The 19,168-nt window shown below is 33.8% G+C and overlaps 1 protein-coding gene across 1 annotated transcript in view; it reads right to left on the bottom strand.

The window, feature by feature from the left end:
• GRIK2 (glutamate ionotropic receptor kainate type subunit 2) overlaps window positions 1-19,168 on the bottom strand; it is a 429,339-nt gene that overhangs the window by 176,084 nt on the left and 234,087 nt on the right. Inside the window, exon 10 of the mRNA XM_013948819.2 lies at window positions 2,392-2,598. Within this exon, the coding sequence (XP_013804273.1) occupies window positions 2,392-2,598 (207 nt within the window). The remainder of the gene's footprint in view (window positions 1-2,391; window positions 2,599-19,168) is intronic.

Consider the following 19,168-nt stretch of genomic DNA (forward strand, 5'->3'; position numbering starts at 1 on the left):
CAAATTACCTCATAAAGATATTTACTACAGCATAGTATCATTTCTGGTCTTAAGTGACTGACAGTTAAAACTAAAACAAGCAGGTAAAATAAGATTTTAAAAAATTCTAAAAATAATTTTCAAATAGATATATTTAGGTACTACCACAACTTTCATAACTCTGTCTTTATTCTGTTCTGCAGTCTATTTATTTTAATCAGAAACTAAGGTTGGAAAATGTATACAGAATCATTTTACCTTTTCAAAAGATACCATAATTGAGTTTACTCACTTTGTATAAAACAAAGCTGGGTTTTGATATGTTAATAAATATACTTTAAGGGAAAATAAGACTGTGAAAAATGAAGCTAACTGGACATGTGAAATATTAAACAAATATGTATCAATAACATGCATGCACATAAAGGGCATAGATGCATAAATAATATGCATGTACTCACATGGGTTCAGAAATAAAAATAGATAAGAACAGAGAAAAATGAAAATTTTAAAATTTGAGAAAATGAGAGAGACTGTGGCTAGAAAAGTCTCAATCAAAAGTTATGAGCACTGATTTTTTTCCTGAATAGTAATTGTTTCAAGGTTTTTTGTTAAAAATTAAGCACCTAAATCATTTAACAGATATTAACTGAAAAAATATATGTTAAAAATTGGAGGATTTTTATTTGGTAGGGTCAGCACAGGAGAGGAACTGTACATCTATTGGCTCTGCCTCCTACTATCCCTACAATCCAGGTTAACAAATTAGATTGCATCTTCCATGATACACCCTGTCTAAGCATCCCAGCAAAACTACTTTGACTCCTCAGTAGGGAAGATCATTTCAAAGGGAAAATTATATTTTAACAACTAATCTAAGTTTAGTTATATTTTATCTAGGGGAAAGAGGAACATATGTCCCATTGTATGCTATCTAGAGGACAGGATTGGAAGAGCCCCAGCTCCACATACTTTATTGCAGCAAATTCTTCAAATGTGTTTCATTTCAAGATTGTCTTACTGAAAAGCTCAAAGACCTTGCTAGTGCTTGTTTAAGAAAGCGGAATAACAAAAGCACACCTAAATGAGATTTTCCAGAGCTCTGAAAGAATTACAGAATACTTCCACGGTATCCATCCCAATCTTCTAGTTCTAGAGGATGATATTACCCAACAACCATCAAATCCAAGAGGTATGCATGCATGTGCATTTATACACATAATAGATGGAGAAACAGATTCTAGCTACATATCTGTTTTGGTCTGTATTTATGTATGTTTTGTATTAGGTACAATACACACAGACATTTAAAGATAGTATAAATATAGTATGCCCACACATTCATCTTAAAAGCGTGAAGCTAGATGTAATCAACATCTGTTGCAACAGCAATACCAGATTACTATTTACTAGAAAAGCAGTAACATAGCAACTCTTGTCGTAAATATGAATATTTTGATTAGCACATGTTCTGTCCATCTGCTGAAATCTTAAAGCAAATTGAAACAAGATTACTGAATACTTTGGCTTGAAGTGGTTCATGCAGTTTCTGCCATCATTAGTAAGTTTCCCTTGAATTAGCCATAGAATAATCTCCTCTCCCTACTTGAAATAATACTGATGGGCAGGGTGCTTGCTTTATTTCAAGTTCTTTGATTAAATGTCTCTACTGAGCAATTCACCCAAATGCAAAAAGGGACAAGGACATAACATTCAAACAGACTAAATACGTTTCTGAGAGACCAAATTCAACTGGCACAACCAAATGAGGAAGCATGTTTTGAAACCCATGAAGCGATGCCTGACTTACCCAACTACAACTAATTGTAATGGCATCTGTTTTGACACACATTGCACTACTCTGCTGCCTCAGTATACATTGATACTTTTGTCTCACTGCTTGGACTTTATTGTTATTGTTTTGAGAAAAATGCAGCTTTTCTTAGTGTATATCAAATAATTCATGGATTTACAGAACATACATACAGATCTTTCTGAGTAAAAGTATTAGGTACACTATTAGAAAAAAAGATCTGACAGGTACTGATTGACAAAGATGTATGCCTGTTCACAAAAATATTTATTCTCAGAAACAGATTCCAAATACTATCTATTCTATACAGTATTTTGATTTAGGCATAAGCCATGGAAGAGCTAAACCATTCTAGCAGGAAACAAACATTGTCAACGGACAAAACAGGGATGCAGATTTGTCTTTGTTTAACAACATACTTTCAAATTTGAAAAAAACATTGATGTGGATCTGCTTGCATTACTTTTTTAAAGTAACTACATTTCCCAAGAGAAAATTATTCAAATAGCATTATCATACTATGTTTTATAATTTGCATAGGTAGAATTGACTGAGGTCATACTAAATGCACAGTAGAAAGCTTCCAAAAGTTAACTTACATGATCAATTAGCTCACGAACCATTCCATTCCACTGTCCGCTGGCATCTTCCTGGGCTCCATATTTTCCATCCTCCACTAGCCTAATCTCATAGGAAAATCCAAGGATAGTAGATAGCTCCCTGAGGAGGTCGATGCAATAACCTTCAAATCGATCATTTCCATACAAAGGTTTGTCAGACTTCTTGAACATCACATATGGCTCTTCCTGCAAAAAATAAAAAGGCAGAACAGATGAGTACCCCCTCCTACTTTTTTTTCTTTTTAAGCCTTAGGTAGGTTATTATCATGATTGTTTTCCCTATACACAAGTTTAAAGTAAAAAGTAGAAGAATTATTTTATTTCTTGATTATCTGTCTCCTAAATCTATTTATCTTTGTTTATCTTCCAAATAAATTTAGTCCAAAGACCCTCTTTCTCATTTTTATGTTAAGAAATGACACTGAAGACACTGCAGACTCATCTTCAAGGCAATCATACCAACACTGATTCTAAATGTGCTCTTTAACAAGTTACTTCTTATTATCAAATGCATTATTTGGAAGGACATTCTGAGCCTCTTAAAATGAAAAAACTGAATGATTTAGCAACTGAAAAAAATAGTAATTTTATTTCAAATCCCTAACATCAGTGAAGTGTTTCAAATATCAAGTTTTACACTTTTCTTGATTGTTTTGTTAAGAAAGATGTAGAAAACTAATGGGAAAAAAATCATTGAAGGTACTTAACACAAAATTAAGACTTAGAACAAGGTAGGATTTTTACTTCTTTTTCTCAATAAAGGATAACTTTCTTTAAATGCAAAGCTGAGGAGAAAAAGATACAAAACAAAGCCAGAGCTTTATACTACATACCCATAGTACAATATCCATCTTCAATTTCTGTCTGAAAGGTTAAATATCTGAGCTCAAGCTTTGCTCACATTTTAGAGAGGCTCTTCCATTTCATATACCAACAAAAAATAAGGACAACGGAAGGTAAGAAGAATGGTACTAGATGCAATTACTGCACCAGGTACAAGACAATGAATGATAAGATAAACTCTCCAGGGTAGCTTAACAAAATTCATACAGCCCTCAATCTCCTCATCAGCATTCAGCGGGGTAAAAGGCAGTTCACTCTACAGGCACCTGACAGCTTCAATATGGATTTGTCAGCCTTTCTGATGCTGACCTTCATTTTGAGGTGTCCCGTGACTCATGCTTTTTAATCTGCACAAAACTGGAACTTCAGCATACAGATTTTACCCAAAATACACAGAACAAAGCAGGTAGATCTGTTCTTAAAATGTGTTCAGAAGATATTATTTCCCCTCTTGCCTCTCACAAATTTTTTTTTTCTAAATAAATCAAACTATTAAATCAAGACTACATTGGGATTCTATTTTTATATCTACTGAAATTAATAAGGTTAGGGCCTGATTCAAAAAAAATTTGCTCATAAAAAGTACACTCCAGATCTTAACTGAGCTGCTGAGGAATCTAAGAAGAAATGAATTGTTCAGAAAAAAACACTAGGATGTAGTAACAGAAAGTTTTCAAACAATCAATAGGTAAATGACTCCGGGGAGCTCTTCTAGATGTAGTACTGATAAGAATGAAGACCTAACTGAAAATGTGAAAGTGGAAGGCAATTTAAGTAATAATGATCACGGAACGATGCTTAAGAAGCACAGAAAGTGACAGAACAAAGACTACATATGAAAACAGTTGTTAATAAACTCAGATAATTGTTATGAAGTATCTCATGGAAAACATCTATAAGGAAAACAGTTGTTCAGGTGAACTGAGAACTCCTTACAGAGAGCACATTAAGGACCAAGCAGAAGCTCTGCTAGCACAAAGTATAGCAAGCATAGAAAAGGAGCAACAAGGTTCAAACATGAGCTCTTCAATGATCTGAAACTCAAAAAAGAAAGCATATAGGAAGTGAAAGCTAACTCAGAATGCAAAAGAAAATCAAACAAAAAAGCTGTCCTCTGCAGGGACAGCTAAGAAAGGCCAAAACACAAAAAAGGTACAATTAGCAACGGATATTAAGGATAAAAAGCGACTTTCTAGAAGCAGGTATCAAAAGAAAGTCTAGGAAATAATTCATCTGTTGTCCAACATGAAGAGAAAACTATCAAATGATGTTGCCAAGAAGATCAAACAGTTTGATGATTTCCCTGTATCTCCCTTCACTAAAAAGGCTAATGATGATCAGATAATTCATACAATTAACAGAAGAAACACAGATAAAAGAGCTTAGACTAAATAAGAAAAGGTATCTTTACAGACTCCTTGATCTTAAAATATTTTCAGGAAGTTTGGAGCTGATGAATTTACCATGAGAGAACTGGTTTGAGCAATTTCAGATCCATTAGCATTTACCTTTAAAGAATTTGTGGAGGTTTGGGGACGTTCGAGTAGACTGCAAAAGGCTTATCTTTAACCTCTTTCCAATCCAATAAACTTTAGACCATGGATGAAGGAGGGCTATGAAGTCATAGATCAGTCAATGTAATTTTTAGAAAAATTTTTCTTTTGTCCTTGAACAAATTATAAAACTATTTCATTTGTCTGAATGTACAACCAAGAGAATATGGAGAAGGGAAGAAGCTGTGGAAAGTCATAATGTCATGTTATACTCAAAGTCATCCCTCTCTTCCTAAAATTAAATAATAATTCATTCAAATGCCCAGAACGTCCATTTCATTAAGAGAGGTTCATTATCAACCTGGAAAGTTGCAATGAGTCATGTTCCTATATAGGTTTTCCTATAAAGTTAAATATTTCCATTTTTGCTTTTGTGTTGGAGCAGAAAGCATGCTAATTGAATGTGCATTCACTCTATAAGGGGGATACAATCATAATTCAAAATAAATTTTAGAAATTAAAAGATTAATTAAAAAAAAGATGGCTTTCAAACTGAATTAATGAATACTTCCATACTTCAGAATGAATTATAAATTGCAGAAATTCAGGAGGTTAGCTAGCTGGTTAGGTAGCAATTAGATAAAATAAGACCATTAACTGAGAAAAGAGCAATATAAAACTACTATGGTTTATACATAGCAGAATCATTTCTGAGACACAAGAAACTCCACTCTAAGCAATGGAGCTACTTAGATTGGCTCTGAGTGGAAGTTTGGACTAGTGGACCTCTAGAGGTACCTTTCCATCAAAATTATTTTATGATTCCATAATTTTGACACTATTAATGTTTCAGTTGCTATACTCCATCCAGTTTTGAATACTGCACTTCAGGAAAAATGTGAACCAACTGATGAGAGATCAGAAAAGATCCATGAGAATGATTCAAGATCTACAAAACAGGATGAGGAAAGAACTGAAAGAATATAGGTTGTCTTATTTAAGGAACAACAGACTGAGGAGGAAGTGGTAACAGTCTTCAACACATAAAATGTTATTGCATAAAGGAAGGAAAAAAGATCTTTTCTGCATATCCTGTAGAGGGAACAAGAAGTAATGGCCTTAAACTTTGCCAAAAGAAATTAAGAGAGGTTAGAATAAGGTTAGGAATTATGAGAAACTTGGTAATGATAAGTACAGTTAAGTGCCACAGTAAGTTATCTAGGAATTTGTACTGCATTGCTAGAAGAACAAGCTAACCTCAATCTCCTCAAGCTAAAAAAAGATGAAGAAAACAGCTATCTTGGCAAACTGTTTCTGCTGAGAAAAGAACATTCAGCATCCAGGAAGTGAACTCATCACTGTTGAGACAGACAAATTTTTAATTGTCAAGTTGCGTGGTTTTGGAGTATTCCAAAATGTCTGGAACTTTTTATCAACAGTAGTTACTTCAAATATAGTATCTTGCATTAAACTGAAAAACTCAATAAAACTGGTTAGCTACAGTTTAAATGCTAATGTTATTACTGAAGACAAAAAAATCAGTTTCTTCAGATCATTAGAAAGTCAAGTCAAACAAAACAAACAGCAAGCAGTTAAATAAATGATAACTATACATCTAACCCATAAATTTAAGATTTTAATTCCAGTCATCTCAGAGTTTTTGTGAAAGCTGCTCTTTTTGACACCATCTCCAAAATACATATATCTATATTACACATAGTATATGTATATAAATACATATACACACATACTTATATACACAAATATATACAAACAGAAAAGCCAGTAGAGAAAAGTCACAAAATAGAAACAAAGCTGACAAGATATAAACCAGAGTATGTAGAGAAGGAAAAGAATATGGTAAATGATTTTTATGCCTTTGATTAATGAAAACAAAATCGTGAGAGGTTTTCTCTTTTCCAACATTCATCAATCTACAGATAGACAAATTCTGGAAGAGCGTGGGGAAAAAAATGGAATTTCATTTTTTTCTTAACAGCATTTTGCCAGTTAGCTCTTTGGAAACGAGAAATTAAAATGTTACATGCTTTTTATTTAATTTTTTCCTCTAAAGTATTGATTAAATAAAGCAAGCACCTACTTTGTAGAATCTGTATGACATCCATTTATCTAGGCATTCCATAAGCAAATTGAAGATTAGCATTGGATATCTGGCAAAAACAAATATTGTGCATGTTCCATACGAGCTTTACATCAGTTATTTGAAATGGTTTGTGGGTTCTTATATATTTCCCTGAAGCATTTACATATAATATGGAGAGATTTATAAAAAGCATACATAATTTCCTCCATATATAGGCATTATATAATTTATAGATTATATTATTATTATATTAAAATTCGATATATATAATATTACATTATATAATGTCTATGCATGGAAAAATACTTTTAAAAGTAATATACATCTGAAAATCTTAGTGGAGTTTCCATAAAGTAACAAAATTGAGAATAATCATGAAAGGAAACCAGAATGCTGAAAACGAGTCACAGAGACAGTCCATCAGCAAGAGCAGGGCTGTTCCCCAAGACAGGGCGAGCTGGGAGCCAAGGGCGGCCGCAGCACCGGCTGGGCAGACAGGCCAGAGTCCCACCGCTCCTGAGCTGAGCAAGCAGAGCAGAGGAGTCGCAGCAACAGGCCCTAGCTACAGTCCACTGAGAGGCAAGGCAAGGCAAGGCAAGGCAAGGCAAGGGAAAAGCCAAGTCCAAGGTCAAGACAGAAAATCCAAACAACAATTCCGGAACAGGACTAGGGGAAGGCATGCCACAGTCTAACACTGACCAGGGAGAGAAAGAGACCTGTTGCTTTATTTTCAAATATTACATCTTGTTTACTCCAGGTGTCCAGGATTTTTTTTTTTTAATATTACTATGCTTTTTTGCCATTTGAGGGCAGAAATTTTTTCTTTTCCAGGAAACGATCGCCCATTTACCAGAATCGGATTTATGTCAGGAATGAGACGTCTGTCTTCTGGCTATGTGGGATGAACTATCTAATTGCATATTTACTCTTGTTTGAAAGTTTTCCTAGCAAACTACCCTCATTGCTACTCCTGCTCTTTCAGAGTCATAAGTGCCATTATTTATATGATATCACAGTAAAAAGAAAATTATTTGCTATAACCTGTTTCATGAGTAATTATTTATAGCTGACACTAGAGACTTGCATTAATTTCAGTGAGAAGTTTTGGAAGTCTCATCCATGCTCATATTCCCTGCAGATAAACATACAGACAAAATCAATTCTGCTGAAGTAGCCAACAAAATCTTCAGTCCATAAGATTTTTGCTCTCTGAATTATTCAGATATTTACACTGAGTCACGCATGCACCAATCTATCTAATCTTTTTTGACAAGAGTTTTGCTTCTGTCTTCCATACTGTGCAATTGTGAATTATGTGGAGCAGAATTTAAATGTGTGTGATACCAGGGAGGTAGTACAATTGTCAACGCATACTTTTATGGCTTTTATGTCTCCTTTCTTTTTCTTTACTGAACCATCCAGCAAAATTCTAGTCACCCATACATTCTTGCATATTTTCCCATAAGATCATTACAGTAATCCTCAGTTGTTTTAGCTGTTCTGCTGATGCTTTTTTATATTTTATTACAAAAAAATCTTGCAGCACTTTCTGAGTTCATGGCTCCAACTCCATACTGTTTTATTGTCCTTTACTCTGAGTAGCTTGGATGAGGGCTACAATGGCCTATATGCTAGTGTTCAATATTTATAATACTCTCTTATGGAAAAAAAAATTGCTGAAAAGTCCGGCAAATGAATTATTATTAATCTCTTAATACTTTCGAGATCCATATGCTATGCCCTTACTTAGTGGCTTCTGCTGCCTTTGGATCTCTCTGCTCAATTCTTTACAGTCTTCCACTGTCCAAAACATTTGCTTTCTCTTTTCCCAGCCTGTGTTTGCCAGGTAGAGCATTTTCTCACTTAGCTTTGACAGGATTCAGTTCTAATTTATCAGAATGTGTTTTTTGGCAGCTTCATCTGTCATAGCACTTATTTATTACAAAGTTTTCTCATGTTCTTCTCTTTCTTGTCTGGCAATATGCAATACACATCCTAAACACTGACCATAGTCTTTAGTTATTCTGGACAAGACCACCAAAAGGATCTACTACATGTTTTACTTGTTTCAAGTTGTAATTTTATATTTCAGATGAACATAAAATTGGTCAGACAAAAGCATGCTCTCAGGGGTAGTGTCTATGCGCTAAACATATGATCACCCATATGGGTGGGTAATCACTTGTACCAAATTCTTCCACTAGGACAATTATCATCCAGTAGTACGATAAAAGTACTTCAGCTGAGTAGTTTGTAAAGATGAATAACTGTATACACTTATTTAATCTTGTTCTCAATTTAATTTTGTCCTGCAGGTCCCGAGAATATGACCCTTAAAAAATTACTAGACCTCATTACAAAATGAGTTGAGGTCACACTTGTTTTCAGAATACTTGCAAAATATTCTTTAAAGTCTTCTAAGCAGTTTCAGTTGAGATTAACAAATGTAATCTTTCAGCTAGCCACATCTTCCCAGGAAAAGCTCCCCGTCAGCATCTTTATTATTCCTGGTAGTGATATAAGTAACTTGAAGCAAATGCCATTGAATAATCTCTGTTTACACAGAGAGCATAGACAGATGCCTTTCTTGATACTCCAAGAAAAGGGTTCCTGAATAAATCCTCATGCAGAGACACTGAATACAGACAGAGCACCTACTCTGAATTAACTTAGGCTATAGCCAAGAGTTTGCCTCAATATCTACGAGGTATGCTTGTCCTGAAGTAAGAGCAACCAGATGGAAAGTTACTGCAAACACAACTTTTTTCTTAATCAAAATTAATCTTGTCCCTAGTTTAACTTGTTCTTGACATGTGGGATTGAAAACGGGAAACAGCATTAAAGAATATCGACATCAGAATAATTTATTGGAAAAAATGCAAGAAATCACATAGTTTGAGTAGAATAGAAAGTAATTTAGCCATGTTTTTAGTTTTCCTTTTCATTTTATATTATAACTAGTATTGTAACAGTATTCATAGGACATCAATTAAGGCTGCCTAAATTAAGTTTATACATATAGAAATACTTAGCATATTAGAAAAAAAAAGATAAAGGCATTGGGAATAAGGAGAGAGATGAAAGGAATAAGGACAAATAAAGCTTCGCTATTATTAGCTTACAGCTGAAATTGGGAGGCTAGATAAATTGGTATTTTCCCACAAGAATTAAGATACCATAAAAGCATATAAACCTTGCGCAATCACAAAGTGATCTGAATTACATACATTCAAAGGTTCATATATATATTATCATACATCTAATTCTATAGTTAGATAATTCGTAGTATTTAATATAAATATTTTTTAAGAAAAGCAGGAATTGGAAGAAGTGTTATATCAGTAGCAATAAGGAGAGCCAGATACAGAGGAACAACATCACTATGTGTCTGTGCTTAGACACATGCAGCACAGTCCTCCAACTGTCAGTATACACCTCTAACACTGAACTATCAGGTTTAATCTGAAGAAGTGGTGAAATCAAACACTGTTTTGATTCCAACTGGTTATATTTCATACAGTTTTTTTTCTCTGAATGAGAAGACTTCATAGAACTAGTTCCTTTTAAAATAAGGGGATTCAGAGAAATACCAAGGGCAAATAACTTTAAATTTTGATTCTTCACAGGAGATAAATTGCCAATAGCTCTAGTGGTTGAAACAATAATATACAATAATGTACAATAATATAACCCATCCTGGAATTTATTAGAAGCCTGAGATATACTACAAATGCATTCTGTTCAGTGCTAAGCATCCACACTGCACCTGCAGAAGATAGTCAAATAAACTGTTAGTAGTCTGAAATGCTCAATTTGGGTAATTAAGTCTGTAAACAAGAGTTTGTGTTATTTGGGGAATGCAATTATCCTTTTGCACATGGGTGTACATATTTTGTCAATGCAATACAAGTGAACAATTTGGAAAAACTTAGCACTACAGAGAAGATTCAGAGTGTTGGAAATATGTCTCTTGTATATGTCCTCAAGATGACATTCATTGGTTCTCTCAATAACACACCGAAAGTTTGATGTTACAGCATCATTATTGTCATGATAGTTAGACTTCAACATGTGAATATTATGAATAGATCTTCCTAGCATGAGCTGCATTTATGATTTTTAGCAAATTTCTGCCAAGTTATCTAGTTTCTTCAAGCTTATCATTCTTGCCAGGAATCAACTGCAAGACAGTTACTGATGAACAGGAGTCATTTAAAAGGTCATTTTGGAGAGAGTCTAGAGGGTGTTGCAAGCTGAAGAGAGCAGATTTAAGTAAACAGTTCCAATAATGTACTAGTAACATTGCCATAATTAGATATTAATAACAAACAGTGAAAAAGTATAATACACACATATTCTTCTAATGAACCTTTGCTGTGTTGAATGAATTTTCAACGACAAGAAAAGAAAGAAACTAACCAACCATTGTACAGGGCTCACATAACTTGATCCTGTGTACCAGCCTACTGATGCTGCCCATGACTGCTGGCCATCTTTAAATTGCATATTGGACTGCCTCAAAAATGACTGGTTGTGTGAGTGCCTCAGCTTCCCAAATGCATATGCAGAACTGTTATCCTACATATTCTACATGTGTAAGTATCATCTTAGTAACATTAAAGGGAACTATACCTGTCATGCTTCATCTGGTCTAGTATCCTGTCCTTGAAGTGTGACTGTAATTTGGATGCAACAAGGATGAACAGGACATTTGCTTTACAAGTGCAAAAACCATTATAACCAGTTATGAAACAGCAGTCATGAGTATCAAAGACTGAGTGACTTTTCTTTTTTCCTGACTATAGGGACCTTACATGGAGTGCAAGTTGGATCATGCAGAGGAAAAGAATTAATTGCAATAGAACTAGCATTAAAGCACTATGGAACATTAGAGGAGCCGAAGAGATCTCAGCCAGAATAAGAAAAGATCATTACTTTAGATCCAAAGAAGTAAAGGAGTGGGTGCTAATGAAAAATCAGAAACACCATAAATCAGAGAGTAGGCTTGGAAGCTGTAATCACCACTATAAATATATGAATATATAGAGATACAGAGATATTTAAAAAATCATCCTGCAATATATCTATATAAAGACCACAGTGGAAGGCCATGATTACTAGAGAAGCGAATTCCATATTGTTGCAAGTCACTAGTATATCCCGTGGAAAATGTAGTAACACTGCATTTTAAGAACCAGTAGGTCAAGGGAAATAAAGAATGGTACCAAGACATTGCAGACAGCTGTTCAGCCTAACACTTAAGAAAAACCAACGCAATTGCAAAGAGATCTCCAAAGGGTAAAGGAAGTTAGAAAATACTTCTGGGGCTATTTTCTTCTAAAAAATTATAAATTCTATATGGAGCACTTACATAGCAGGATGGAGTCCTTCCTTTCCAGAAATGCTATTCTCTATCTTGATAGTCTTTAAAGTCAAATAAACAGGACTCTGTGATACTTCCCAGAATATCTTACAGATTTTAGAGGATCACAAGGGGATAGGGTGTTATTCTGAGAAATCATTCTAGTCCACTGAAAGAAGGTAAAAGGGAGATGGTAAATTCTGCTGACTCAAAAAGTCAAATAATACAAAATGATCTTATTCCATGAAACACTGGCTTATGGCTAGTTGGAAAGACATCTAGTTTATGTGGCCTTGATCTCAGCACAAGGAAAATCAATCATCTGTGACATTAGCTGACTAGCCCCCAGTCTAGCTGACTGGAAAGAAATAAGCACTTGTTCAGTACAAAATGAGAAGAAAATTAATCAAGTCTATAGAGGATATGAGGTAGAGAAATTCTTTAATTAAAAACTTAGCAATGATAACTGCCAAAGTGAAAAATGAGAAGAATTGGAATCCAGATCATAAACCTAGTAGGAAGACATGCATTCTTAAAATAGTGAAACCTTATTTTAACTATTTAGAAAAGATCAAGTCGGCAAAAATATTGTCAGAATGGTACCTCTTGTTTATATATCAAATATTAATTGAAAGCTTCTTCAACAACGTTTTAAAGGATAGGTTACACGATAAGACACAATATATGTATACATGTCACCAAGTTTTATTACACATCCTATGCAACATAAAACAAAATCAGACTGTTACAATGGACAAAAATCTGAGTGAAATACATGGCAGCTGATGCAGTCACCATTAAAACAACCTAAAGATGAAAATATTCTAACTCAGAAGTACTGGAAGTATATTTCATATCAGATTCAACTTGACAGATAAACAAGAAATGATTACAGAAAATCAATGGTAATTTTAAAAAAAGTTGTCATAACTTCATTATTTATTTCACATATAAACTGATAGAAGGCCATGCCAGCTTTGAAGTGAACATTAGAAAAAAAGTGTAGTTTCTGATACTAAAAATAGAAAGGAATTAAAGAAAGTTCCTGTAATGCATACAAATTTATCCTGTATCTTTCTTATATATTTAAGTGATTGATTATGACTGCATAAGATCCTTACATTGGTACTAAATGGTATTTTGCAGTGAAAATTACACATAGGCAAATTCATTAAAAACTGGCTAACCCGAAGTGTAACCATAATTGGGGAATCCCTACTGAAGAGATATGTGCCTGTAGGTTTTCAGATCTTTCTAGGTGTCCACTTAGTATGTATTTGTGGTTCTTTTGACAGCACTTTTTTTTAATTGTCACTAGCCTACTTTCTTACATGGATCTGTGAGAAAAAAAGACTTCTGATGATGACACAATGTCATCAGTGAGGGTGAACAGTAAGTAATAAGGAGGAAAGATCACAGAGGCACAAAGATCTTGGTAAGATGGACTCAAGCAAATAGTGTGCATTTCAAAATTTTAAATGAAGACTTCTAGAAACAATAATGAAAATCATAGCTTTTAGAAAGAAATCTATCGTGGGAGCCCTTGTTGGAAAGAATTATTTAGTTTAATTTGCTCAACAGGTCAGCTTACTGGAGAAAATCCCCCAAAAATCCAAAAAAATCCAAAACTGAATCCTTCAAAAAAGCCAAATAAGTACTAAATGTGAGAATGCAGATAAAGTAAATGCAAGTAATCATTTTTATGAGAAGTGCAAAGTAGACTAACTTGAAACTACTGCAAATGAAGATACAGTCACAAGGAAGAGTAAAGTAGTGGGTAGATTAGAAATTATAACTGTAAATAGAGGATGAATTTTTGAAAAATATGTATTGAGTAGTATAAAAAATTATACTACTAGTTCACTCAAGAATTTTATGACCCACAAGTGACAAATACAACTGCTGTTTTCATATAAACTTCCTGTCTACACATACTGCTGATGCTCAAAGATATTTTGCCTTATTGACAAACTGGTATCCTCTCAGCTGTGTGGTGAACTTTATCCACACAGATTCTATTCAATGACAGTGAAGATGGATTCATCAGCAGAAGACAGTCATTCGTCATATACCATGCTCAGAGGGGTTTTGGAAGCAAAAATACAGGATTGCATCAAGGAGTAGAGATATTACATAAAGTGTTCATTTGGCATGAATACAGACTTCTGATCCAAAAATCAAATAAAAGAAAAATTGGACAGATTTCAAAAAAAGTGACAAGAAGGAGTTAGCTTTCAATTGTATTGTATTAAAGGCCAGATTATATAATCAAAATGTTTACTTCTGACTTAGGCACTAAGCCTCCATGAATGGGTATTCCTATAATGACTCTCTAAGTTGAATCATTTCTATGATGTTCAGCAAGTGTACTATCTTCAAAAGTGTGCTTTTTTTCATTAAAAATATCTATATAGCAGTTCTTCCATTATATATTCTCATAAATTTTATTTGCAAACTTATTTGTATTCGGTTTTAATGCCTATGTTGCATCACACACAAAAAAAAGATTCTTATGCCACAGTTTCTATATGCTAAATTAAATTGTAGATTTACAGATTAGTTTTAATGCTTTAAATATACAACTACCACTTTTATGAAATTCCAGTTATTCTATCCAGACGTAGAAATGTATAAATTAACTGATAGATTTTTTTATACTTCATTGCCTTGTTCTCTATAGTTTCTTTTACAAACAGATTTGGACAAGGAATACTTATTTGAATAATACCATGGGTTGTGTTTATCATATTTCAACTACAAAGAGATAATATTAAAAATGATAACAATAAACTCAACCTTCCAAATTTTTCTGAATTTTTATGGATAATTATTAAATTGTAGATTGCTCATTAATATTTCCAACATGGACATATGAAGCTGTTAAAGAATCTAGAATTTTTACATTACTATCAGTATTGGAAAAGCAAAACAAAAAAAGTGGAAGTCCTGATGATGAAAAGAGGAAAATCATCTTGAAAATCTGCCACTGCTAGAACAGGGAATTTTAATCCTTAACTTCTGTTCACCAGGGATACTGGAGTTAAAAGGCTGCCATATCTAATTAGCATTTATGTCAAATGTAAGGAATACACAATCGGCTTTCACAGTTGGCAGTCAGAATTCAAGTGGGAGAGGTGAAGCAATCCAGTAGTTATAATCAGTCAAAACAATGTAATGTATTACTCAGACATCTCACTAGTCATTTAAGTCAGGATATTCTACTAGAAGATATTAAGGCCAGAGACAAGAAAACAGCAAAGTAGGCTTACTCCATGACACTGTCTCTGAGAGAAATTCATTATGAATATCTTTATTTGCCATCCTTTAAGATATTTCCCTGAAGACTCCTAGTGCGACCTTTTGGATCATGAAATAGGTAGTCATAATTATGTTTTTATAAATCATGGCCTGAAGAATTGAAGCTACAGCTATTCTCTTCTGCAGTTTCACTCCTCATTTTGCCAAGCTCTTAAATAAAATACTTTTCTTTTTTCTCCCACAGTTTACTTCTAACTTTGGCCACTCTGTAAATTAATTCAGCTGCATCTCAGGAAAGTGTACTAAGTTTCCATTCCAGTAAAGTAAATTATATGTGAGTGAATTTCTACTTTAACCAAAACTACTTCACTGAATAAACCACAGAATGTGAAATCATTAAACTGTTGCACACTGCAGACTGCACTAACCTACTTTCAGCTAAACTGAATCATATTGCCTTCGTGCACAAAAAGAATATCAAAGACGTTATTAGATCTTATTATAATGGAAAGCAAAACATTCTGTTCTTATGATGGATCTTAAACAAATTTTCAGAAGACGGTAGGGAAAAATAACAAACCCAAACCCAAGGCATCCAACAAATGCAGCAAGCATTTTCCTAGAATGATTGCCCTTGGTGCTCATCAGTACAAATCCTGACTCCCTCAAAAGGAGTTATAGACTGATCCTTGTCACTATCTAACAGCACATTTTTATTACTAACATTTCAGTAGAAGGGAATTGAAGCACTAGAGAAGTAATTGAGATAAGCTGTTTGAGATGATGCTGTAAACTTGGAGACCAAAGAAAGTACTTCTCAGTCGTTATCCAGAGATTTAACTAAATGAACATTCTACCTTTTGCTTGCACCCAGCACTGGAGAAAAATAGCTTTGTTGACCACCCTCTGCTAAGTCAAGCTTACTGTAATCTGTGCTGATTCTACTGCACTCATTCATGTATCACGACACCCTTCAAACTTTGTTTGTTTTTTCCTAAAAGTTTTACCGAACATTATGTGTGAAACAGAAACAAGCACTGTAGACATGCATATGTCTGAGTACCTTGCAAGTCTGAAGGCACTGAACATTATTAGGGGTACACAGACACTATGACTGGTCTCAGGACAAGATTGATGTTTAACTTAACATTTTTGTATTTTGAGCACCATAAACTTTAAAGTAAGCTAACTTATCTCTCTCACTGGAAAATTTCTTAAATACATTAAAGCAGGTTGCTTTGCATTTCAGTCTTCAGGAATTCAGTCAATTTTAAAGTCTGCATTTGTGGCTGAAGACGGAGGAGTGGAGCTGAGACAGAATGGATTCAGAAAGAATAGGCTGTAGACTTTGGATGTTAAAACGGGTATGAGAAATCTGGGAGAGGTATATAGGCACATATGGGGAGACAAATATATAAAAAAGGGATAAGTAAAGTATTAAAGCTAGAAAATAAGGAATTGCACATTCCCTTAGATTCAAAGAAGAATCAGGTGTCGTATCCGAATAAACCAAAAATATAAAATGTCAGGTTTACAGTTTTTCTGCTGGACTAGATTCAGCTATTTCCTGATGATACAAAAAAATAAAATAGATTTATGAGAGATAAATAATTGTTCAGGGTTATAACATCAGCAGATACCAAGTATTACCTGAGTTACCAGTATCTCAAAATCTAGACGTTGTCTGATCATCATAGAATAATGCAACATTAATTATGAGAAAATGAAGAACAAAGCCTGTATCAGATGTCTTTCCTCAAAATATACTATAAAAATGAAAAAGACAAAGATTACAAATCTGCAGTTCCATGCATGAGATATGAGAGACACATTTTTATAAAGTTAGAAAAAAGGTTATTCTATATACCTATTTAAAAACTGGGAGTAAGTAAATCATAGACTCCTGCTTTAAATATTCTTTGAATACAAAAGAAAGAGAGAGAAAGTATTCATACAAAATTGAAAAAAAAGTACATACCTTAAAAAATTGAAAAAAAAAACAAAGCTGCAATAAACATGGATTTTTGCTTTATTTTGTATCTATATTTATTTTGAAAACAAGATGGCACTTATATGGCAGTAGATTTGTACTCATTTGAAAAAGTAATATTTATAAATAAAAATCAGGGTAAGGAAGATTACATTTTTTAACAAAGTTAGATTGTTTTGAAAATGCACTATAATTTTTCCTTCTTCCAAAATACACAGAGGTTATTTTAGAGAAGTTTAATAAAAGAAGGTTTTCACATTTCAAAAGTGAACTAACAAAGACACTGCTAAATAGGAGGTTATCACAGACTTTTCATAACTTTCCCATATGTCTTGAAAAAGTTAAAGTAGACAACTGGGAGCTTTACAAAGCTTTGATGTGGACAGATACAAAGCACAGAAAAGCCATCAGGAACCACAAGGACAGGAAAGGAGCATTCATTTCAACTGAACAGGAGAAATGAAACTATATGAAAAGATGAACAGGCTGGTATGCGATTTAGCATAAGCAAACAAATGCCATACATACACTCTTATAAATGTGAAAGTTGAATTCCAAAGTTAAAAAGCTTTCAAAGTAAAACTTTACTTTTCCAAAATAAAGGTAGAATATGCACTAGAACAAAAATATTTTAGATCTCTATATACAACATATAGAGCAAAATAATTTTAGAGTTCTGACAGATTGCAAAACTAAGTTGATTTAGCAGGTATAAGAATCCCTTAGCAATGAACTTGACAATTCTGTTAGTTTTTTTTAGCAGTGGAATGCTCAGAATGTAGAATTTTAATCCTGTAAGAAATTCTGAAATTCAGATGCAGATAACATTAATCTGCGAACAGAATAATTGTGTCAAAAAGAATGAGATACCCAAAGCTATCATCAGAAAAGGTTTGAACTTTTTTTTTTGTTTTTAATTTATTTTTCAAATGTTCCCAGAAATCACAAGCTGACCATCATCCCATCAGACTTGTGTAGCGTGTGCTTTGGACTGCTATGGAACCAGATCTTGGAAGAGACATAGACCTTTGCACCAAGATTAGATGCCACTAGACTTCTGAGAAGTGCAAACGTCCTGGGAAGCCCAACCCCTTCCAGTAATACAGCTGATGAACAGCTTCTAAGGCAAGAAACAATCTTTCATCTTGTTTCCTACAGCCTGTACTATGCAGAAGTCAAGACAGAAAGACGACCTAAGTCCCTCTTTATTTGGAGTAGATGAATTTATGAATTACAAGTTATTATTATTTTGTCAGCAATACACTTTCTTCAGTAGACATGGACATGAGTGGAAAAAGCAGGTATGGTCACCATTTTTAAAGATCTTCATGATCATAACATAAAGGAGGAAGAGGATACTGTTCAGAAGGCGGAATCAAAAACAAAAACTGGGGTCTTTAAAACAAAAGTAAGTGTTAGAGCTGACTATACAGAAAACTAATTAAGATTCCATGGCTGACAGTACATTACAGGCTATTGTAGGGACTTGCTAAAGTGTAAAAACAGCCTGGAAAAAATCATGTGAACAGCATAAGTGAGAGAACTGCCTTTTTTTTAATATTTTTCAGAATGAAAAAGGAGATAAGAGAAAGGTGATGAAGAAAAAAACATGTTTCTAAGAGCTGTAGCATTGTACATTGATTCCCCTCACAACCCCTTGCTTTGCTACAAAATGAGAATTCAGTAATATGCTTTCTGCCCCATAG

Source organism: Apteryx mantelli, chromosome 3 (assembly GCF_036417845.1).
Source record: "Apteryx mantelli isolate bAptMan1 chromosome 3, bAptMan1.hap1, whole genome shotgun sequence".
Taxonomy (NCBI): Eukaryota; Metazoa; Chordata; class Aves; order Apterygiformes; family Apterygidae; genus Apteryx; species Apteryx mantelli.